The sequence below is a fragment of the Drosophila innubila genome (assembly GCF_004354385.1).
Source record: "Drosophila innubila isolate TH190305 chromosome 2L unlocalized genomic scaffold, UK_Dinn_1.0 4_B_2L, whole genome shotgun sequence".
NCBI lineage: Eukaryota > Metazoa > Arthropoda > Insecta > Diptera > Drosophilidae > Drosophila > Drosophila innubila.
In genome coordinates this window covers 19,254,117-19,263,135 of record NW_022995372.1, presented here as the reverse complement: position 1 = coordinate 19,263,135, position 9,019 = coordinate 19,254,117, and the positions used below count along the sequence as shown (strand labels likewise).

At 38.1% G+C, this 9,019-nt stretch overlaps 1 protein-coding gene across 1 annotated transcript; it reads left to right on the top strand.

Annotated features, from left to right (window-relative positions):
* The first annotated feature begins 2,545 nt into the window (after positions 1-2,545).
* LOC117781521 (regulation of nuclear pre-mRNA domain-containing protein 2) lies at positions 2,546-8,154 on the top strand. Its single transcript, XM_034618290.1, has 8 exons — positions 2,546-3,070; positions 3,131-3,257; positions 3,849-4,305; positions 4,386-4,550; positions 4,609-5,433; positions 5,698-5,854; positions 5,922-6,029; positions 6,107-8,154. Exons 1-8 carry the CDS (start codon positions 2,908-2,910, stop codon positions 6,676-6,678), a joined length of 2,574 nt encoding a protein of 857 aa, XP_034474181.1. The 5' UTR covers positions 2,546-2,907; the 3' UTR covers positions 6,679-8,154.
* Positions 8,155-9,019: the final 865 nt, after the last annotated feature.

Below are 9,019 nucleotides of genomic sequence, written 5' to 3'. Positions count from 1 at the left end.
TCTCTTTCTCCGTCTGCCTCCCACACGGGCAACTTAATTTGAGGTGAAGCACGCAGAATTATTGTGTCAATAAGATTTCATTGTGTTGTCTTGTTTTTGGGAAAAAATTGCGATTATATTTGTGACAAGTGTCAGCAAGTGAGATTAAAGATAATATTAATAGATAACGCTATTTACCATAAAAACTGTATTATCTTAAAAACTGTGGGTGTGGTGGTTTTTCGCGATTTGCGGGGGTGGAGGGGGGCGTGGCTTAAATTTGAAACAAACTTGATCTGCGTGGGGTATATAGTAATGTGTGTGCCAAATTTGGTTGCTCTACAGACAGACAGACGGACAGACACATATGGCTATATCGACTCGGCTAATTCTTATCAAGAATATATATACTTTATAATGTCGGAGATGTCTCCTTCTCCCTGTTACATACATTCCAAAGAACATAATATACCTTTTTACTTATTTTTTAAGTAACGGATATAATAAATGTTGTACATATTACATATATTTTACATGTTTATGTAATTAAGTGATACATAAAGTTATTAATAATAAATAGAGTAAGGAAATTTATAGTTTTTTATTTTATATAAGAAATTGAATTATTTTTTTATTCTTATTTTAAAACTATAACAATAATTTAATTAGTTAGTTATCTATCAATTATCATTCAATGCTTAAAGACTTACCTATTTAAATAGCTGTCGTTTTTTTTAAATCAAACGTTAATTCTTTTTCGCGCCTTTCTCTTCAAGCACAAATCACTTGGACATTGATCTATTTTTTAATGTTCAGGTCAATCAAAGAAAATCCTAAAGGGAAAACAGCAAATTGAAGCGTAATTATTTTTCCGAGCTGCGGCGCATTTCCCGTTGTGCCATTTGGTGGACGTCTGTCCCATCAAGTTGGCACAACTTGCCTGGCACTGGGTCAGTGGCGCACCATGGGAGTTTTGTCTTTTTTTTTGTTTGGCTGGTCTGTGCCAAGTAATCAGAATAATTACAAGCACCTAATGGGCTGAAGGACGCGACGCTCCAAATGCAAGACAAGAGAGAAAGAGAGAGTGGAAGAGAGTGAGAAAAATTAAAGAGACACGCAAAATATCTAATAATACGCATTTTAAGCCACTTAATCATAATTATGTATTCGAATTCTGCTTTAATTCAAACGGCTCTCGCACTAATCCCAAAAAATAAACTCTCACTCAGTTGGCCTACGGCACAAATGAAAAGACCAAAACAATCAGAGAACAACAACAACAACAGGCAAACAGACGCCATATGCCGGCAAAGGAGAACAAGCTCACGTACGAGTGTGAGAAAAAGAGAAACAACATCAATCAATGGGGAGAAAGACAAGTGCAGCAACAGACACCCACGCGCAACGTTATCAATGCGTTACTCGTTATCACCAACACTGCCGGCAATGACAATAATATTAAATATGTACGCGAGACAATTTTACGCGCGATAAGTTCGGAGAGCAGAACGCGAGTCGAGTATGCTGCAGCTGTTTATGAAATGAAACTGACGCCATGGCGACGCCACCTGCTCCAATGCACTGAGCTCCAAGGCACTGTTGCCAACTTAGCTATTTTCTAGCTATTTTCAGAGTTCGTTTGCTAGAAAAATTTCAAAATTGCTGTTATCTCGAAATGTGGCAATTTAAATAAGTTTCGCTATTAACATTTTTGGTAAAACAGTGCAACAAAAACAAATTTAAATAAATTTTCAGCAGTTTTTCCTTTAAAATTTTTTTTGAAACTGTGCAAAAGTCCCACAATAAAAAATTTAACAGAATTTAACAGAAACAGCTATTGTTCCTCCTCCAAAACTTGCCAGCACTGGTAAGGAAGACTGCCACCCGGTCCAAAGGCTGACACCCTGCAGAATTTACCGATCTGGCAGCATGTAGCATTTTATTAAAACTGCAAAAGCAGTTGCAACTAACAAATTTTAATTTTATTTTGAATTTTTGCTAATATTGATGATAGAATTTTTTAAATTTTTGCAGGAGTTTTCTTAGAATTTTTTCGATTCTTAACACATTTTTTAGAATTAAATTTGAAACTTCTCTCCCCTTGTATTTACATTTATCAGTGTGGACGCACGCGACCAATTACGCGTTCTAATTTATTCAGTATTTAATAATTACCAGATGTTCTGGTAGTAATGCCAAATGCTTGTATTAAAACCAAATATATATCCTGTACAGAGCTGCCAACTATTCAGCTAGGCGGTCAATTTAAACAACAAAACAAATATAGCAAAATCCCTAAGTTTAATTTAATATAAGCACTAAAATAAGAAGCAGCTGAATACACAACTAAACAGAATAAATAAATTTACATCTTTGCTGTTTAAAAAAATAGTTCGTTAAAATCTTAAATATTGCGCGCGTCTCCTGGAGCTGCCAGGTTGCTCGCACTTTTATAGAATTGGAAGTCTGCCAGACTTTTAAACTATCGGTAATTTTTGTTCTGTAAAATTACCGACGTAGCTCATGAATAAGTTCACTCTTTTAATTCAATGAGCCGTTCATTTGATCTTTTCAGAACGAAACGGTGACTCTTTCGTGCGTTATTATAAAAAAATACAACTCGCGAGAAAAACAACAATTTTTGCAAAACCGCGTGCAATTTTTAGTGTAATAAATGTACAAAACAAAAACACCACTTAGCTGCAGGAATAGGAACAACATGCACATAAATAAATTGCGAAATAGTACAGTTTAATAGTGGGTGAAAAAAGTGCGCGTGTTTGTGTGTGAAGAAGAAAAAGTCGCCGCCGCCGTCGTAGAAAAAACTGGGCGAAAAAAAAACAAAACTATCTATTGGGAAAATAACAACACTGTAAACATTAAAATTGCCGCTGTAATGTGCTGAGCAGTGCGAGACACATTTGAAAAATGTCCAAAACAAGTGAAGCCTTCGATGAGGAGCTGTTCGAGACGCGCCTGGAAGCGCTTAAGGACACGCAGGAGTGTATACAGGAAATGTCCAACTGGTGCCTGCAGCATCGCCTGAATCACAAGAAGATCATACAATGCTGGCTAAATGTCTTCAAACGAGGTGCGTTCTATCAGTTTCCCCATTTAAACCTGATCAGCTGAAAACCAAATCTCTTTGCAGTCCGCGTGGATCATCGCTTGGTTCTCTTTTACCTGGCCAATGATGTTATACAGTACAGCAAACGCAAACGCTACGAGTTTGTCGAGTGCTGGGCGACAGCGCTGCAGAGAGCGACCACAATGGTGCGGTAAGTAGCAGAGAACGACAGCCATATACTCTGTAAATCCCAGTTCCACTAGCGTCGAAGCAAACAGTCAGTTCTTAATATATAAACCAGGGTATCAAACAAAAAAGAATATCCGTTTCAGTTAGGGTTTACCGATTTTTTGTATATCACGGTTTCGAAAAACCGGTAAGATTTCGAGAAACAAAAAAAATTAGTTGTAAAAAAAACAAAAATTCTTTGATTACAAAAAAGATCAATCTAATAAGATTGATATTCAAATGTAAAATAAATATTTGTTTCAAAATCGATTATTACACGTTTAGGTATACATAAAATTAATTATTTATTTAACTGAATGTAAATATTACACATAAATCGGTTACTAATCGCACGATTCGGTTTTTTGGTTTCGGTATAATTGAAAGTATTTGATTCTGTTAGCGCTCTAATTTCGGCCATACTATTTTGTTTTTTTATTTTAGAATAAAATATATGTTAAACATAATATCATTCGTCACAAAATTGAATATTAGAATCACTCAACCTTTACCTCGTTTGGGAGTTCTTTTTATTCTATACTAAGCCTTAACTAATTTCACTTTCTTCACACAGCGATGAACGTGTCAAAGGTAAAATCTTGCGTATTTTTCAAATCTGGGAACAACGTGAAATCTACAATGAGGAATTTCTCAGTGATCTGAGCGGTCTGCTCAATATAGCGCCGCCAAAGAAAGCCCCAGCAAACACAGATCCTGGCAATGAGTATCAGAATACAACGCTCATCGCACAGGTCAGGGAATGCGTTGAATTGGCCGAGACGACGGACAAAAGCATGAAAAAGCTACCAAAGCCACCAAATTTTGAAATAGAGGCCATCAAGCAGCAGTTAAAGGATAAAAGTCATTCGGGCGACATTGAAAAGGAGCTGGAACGTTGCGTGGCCTTCATCAATGCATACAACAAGAATCTGCAGAATGAGATCAAGTGCCGGAAGGCGGTGATGGAAACTATTGAGGCGGCCAAAAAGTTTTACGAACATCAGGGACGCGAAGTCAAAGTAGTTGCAAGTGTAAGTACCCATGAAAACTGACTATAACTTCAGATAACTTGTTCCAAGTGAGTATTATTAAATCTTATAATTCTCCGTAGGCCTATAAAAGCTTCGGCACACGCATTAAAATAGTCAAACGCAAGCTGGATGAGGTAATACCCACTCTGTCCAGTCCTATACCCTCACCGGATATCAATGCGCCGTCGCCGGAACGCGATGCGGACCTACAGCTGCCGGATGAAACCAATTCACCGCTGGGATCGGTAAGATTATGCTATAATTAAAGACTGATCAATCTTATTTATATATTCTTTTCCACAGAACTTATTCAGCGGTGGCGGTCTGAATGGTTTTGCCAGTTACCTGGATGCCGGACAGCTGCCGTTTGACATTAATGACTTTAAACGCGAGTCTGTTGGCAAGGATCGTGGCAGCGCTATTGAAGTGATTGGTTCACGTTCGGATGATGAGAGCTATACGCCCAGCGCCAATTATTACAAGCCGGAACCTTATGGCCGCAGCAGTGCTAATGGCAGTAGCACGAGTGGCATTCCTGGACTTGGTGGCAACAATGCCAGTGATGAATACAATCCTGCTCAGGTGCAGACAAGTTATGGCAATTTGCTTCCACCGCCAGCGCCGCCTATTTTTGGTGATTCATCGCAGGAATATTCACCGCCGCCGCCACCACATCATGGTTATGGCCAGACGGAGAGTCAGTATACACCCGCGCCTTTGAACAGCAATTCGATGGCACCACCACCACCAATGCCACCACCATTGGCATCGACAAACAGTGTCGATGATTTCAACAGCACCTGGGACATGAGCATGACATGGACGCCGCTCGACAGCAGCTTGAATAGCAGCGGTGCCAGCTCCAGCTACACGCCACAACCACAATCGACGCCGCACTCGCCACCACATTTCGAGCGCAAGGGCAACGGTGCACCCATCGAGTACAGTGAGCATCACAATGCTGCAGGTTTGGGAGCACAAGATGTGGATCATCGCACGGTTCAATTGCCACCAGCATTCAATTTCCGACCTAAGACAGCGTTGAGCGATGAGCAAACTCGGCAACTGGTGGACATTGATCATAGGAATTTAATATCGCTTACAGGATCGCCGGGCGGTGCTGAAAAGGTGCGACATGCACATACAGTGAAAGCTGCCTAAGTTGACCTATAATACTCCTATGTAGAAAAAAAAGCATTTGCTTTTGTAAATCTACTACTAAGTCAATTTGTTATACCCTCATTCCTCACAAGATTTATGTGAAACATAATTAAGCTGTGGTATAATTTTTAATTAAGTCACAAATTGTATTGCATTTATTCAGCTGGTCAACTTGTTAGGCTTTACTGTACATATATTCTTGCCAATTAATTAAACAATGTTACCCTGCAGAGTTTTGGCGGTGGAGATGTCGACTATCGCAAAGCGTCTTCTGGGAAAAACGAGGAAAGCGGAAGCGCCATTCGCAGCTTGGGGAACAGTTCGCCCATGATGGCGCCGCCTGGCAGCTACGTTAAAAAGACAAGCTCGCCACACAAATCAAATGCCAGTAAGCTTGAACACTCATCTAGAAATTCAACTATATATACTCACACTCTTATGTGTTAAATTTGCAGGCTCCTCTTCAGAACCGGAGCGTATAGATGGCTCTGCGCGCTATGATCCCGCAGATATGGTTGTTGACATGGACATGTCTGACGAGGATTTGGACGAATCACTGCGAGGTAATAGCCGTTGACGGTCTTGGCCAAATTCTTAGCTTTAGTTGACAGTTTCTTATTTATTAACAAACTCGATGTAGATGGCAATGCGGAGCTGCTACAGTTAGAGAATGCAGATGGTGAGCTGGATGCCAATGGCGCTTTGACACCTTCTCGTCCAGCGCTGTTAGAGACGCCGCCCGAATTTCAATGGGATACTAACAGCAGTTTCTTAGCAACAACATCCACTGGTAACATGCAGGACATGCAGACGGAAGGACAACAAATGCAACAGCAGCAGCAACAACAACAACAGCAACCACCGTTGCCACCACCACCACAGCAGTCGTGGAACCAAATGCAACCGCCCATGCCCTGGAATGGCAATGAGGGCAACAATGGAGCAGCCGGTGTGCCGCCACCGCCAAGGCCGCCTTTCTCTGGCGGACCACAATTTCCACAATTTCAGCCATTTGGCAACAGTCCGGATAACATGCCGCGCGGACGTGGACGTGGTCGCGGCTGGTCGGGACCTTACAGGCCCAATTATCAACGCATGCCCGGACAATTTGAAGGTGGACCTCCTGGTCCACGTCCGTTCTTTCAGCGTGGGGGCGGTCCGATGCGCGCTGGCGGTGGTCGCGGGCGCATGCGTGGTAAACCTTGGATGTAATTACGTATTGTAGCTTCTATAGATAACACACACATATACACACACACACACACACAATGCCGTACGCAAGTGCAAAGTTTTTAGTTATTAGTCAACTTATCTCATTTGGATTTTTACCTTAGACACAGACACACATATACATGCGCAAAAATCCATAACCACGTAGTTTTAATTGACATCCTGATAAGCTGCGGATCGTTGACTATTATAAATAAACTAATCACACATTGAAGCACCAGGAATCAATAAATCGCGTCTATCAAAGTAAATAATTTTAAGCATACAGTTTTGCAATTCTCTTATAAAAATATACTACATATATTTATAAACAAATATATTTATATGACAGTCTTTTGTTTGGTCGTTGCCTTCCCATAATCGTTGTCTCGATCTAATGTATAAATTATATAAATACATTTTTAATCAATTTAATGGGACACTTGAATATAATCGTTTATATAGCATGTTGAATAAAAATGTGAGTTACGTTGAGTAAATTTATTACATGCTTTTATTCATCAGCGGACTATTCCGATTCAACATTAAAAAAATGAGTTTTTAATGAGATGATCTTATCGCAATGCAATGGTGGGTTTCTGCAATCACGTCTTGTGCGATATTAGCGTATAGTCTGTAGTCAGCGATCCTAAGTTAATCAATCAAAAAAAATCTAATTTCAAAGACTTCTTTTAGTAACAATAAAATTTCCTTAAAATGTAATATTGCCTTAGCGTATAGACACACACACATTAATATTAATTTAATAATTTAAGCAAAAGTATTTTGTAAATATACATAAATGTAATTGTAATTAGAACCAAAATCAATTTGAACTTCGGTCATGCCAAAGTTGTATGCTCTACACTTAATGTCTACACATAAAGCAATCAAATAATTATTATACATCAACCAATCTTTGTTTGGTAAAAAAAAGATGAAAATCTCGTGAAAAGAATTTCAAATTAAATAAAGAATGATTTCTTTTAAACATTTCATTTAAAGTATATCAACTAACCGACTGACTGATATGGGGCTCTATTTATCGATATTGTAGACAATACTTTGGGAATGGCGGGCTCTGTTTAGATAGTTTGAATGCCTTTCAAATTTTTTAAACAAGACTGACTTTAATAATAAACAATTTGACTCTCTTCTAGAAAACCTAAGCTTAAAAAAATTTACTATGCATCTGAATCTTAAACGCCACTTGCCGAATAAGAGGGGAACTTTCATTCCAAACTCGAAATTCATCTTGTCATATCACCTATTAGTACAAATTTTGCCATAAGCAATACAATTGGCATATTAATGACACATTTGTATAGGCGATACAAAGTAATCTAATACTTAGAGTATATATATACGTAACATACATGTAGATCTTTAGTTAGTCTTTAAGTTCATAGTATATTTTAGTTAAGCCTAGTCGTAAATTTGAAATTGTATAAATAAATATATATTGATGTGATATTTAAAGTTGAAATCGTTGTTGTTTTTTCCAAACTATTTAAATATCATAAGTACCCTCGTTTAAATCAATTTCGATGTGCCCTTTGGAAACAGGATCTAAGAAGGCGGCTTGTGTTGTTTACCTGTTGACGTTGACGGTTGGCAGTTAATCACCTCTGTTAAGAGTTGATTTGTTTTCTGTTCTTGATGTCGGAAGTCGGAACTCATCAATCGTGTCGGCAAACTCTTGTTTTGACTTCTATTCCAGTTTGTAGGCGTTACTTTCCTACTACTTAATAATATGTAGTTCTTAAACATAAAATGCCAGTGGGTTCTCAAGGATAACCTTTTTCCTTTGACGTAAGCATAAATAGCGAACTGATTGATGTGAAAAATTTTGAATTAATGTCCTGCCGAGGGCATAAGAAGAAATGAAAGCCCATAGAAACTTACCAAAAGAAAATTTAAATGATTTGAAAGAAAATTTGGTCAGGATAAATAAGATTACCTTAAATAATTACTCCATCAGTTTGTTTGTATATCTCACAGAAAAGTTTTTCTTGATTTTTACGATCAGTGCTATAGCAACTTAATGATATATGCAATGATATCCTTCTGCCTGTATCTTACTTTTTTTAACAAACTTAATATATCCCCGTATTTTTATTTAACACAACACCAAAGGTTCTATTTTTTTCTATTTATTTTCGAAGTGCGGGGCTTATTTATTTTTAGCTAATTTGGATTTTAAAATAAAAGTAACTGACGAAGAGATTTTTTAATCAAGAAATAAATGCATGTCTATAATCTATATTTTTCTTTGATCCTATGACTCATTTATAATTTCATAGTTATTAATTAATAGTACAGTTATCCCCAATCCCATATGAAG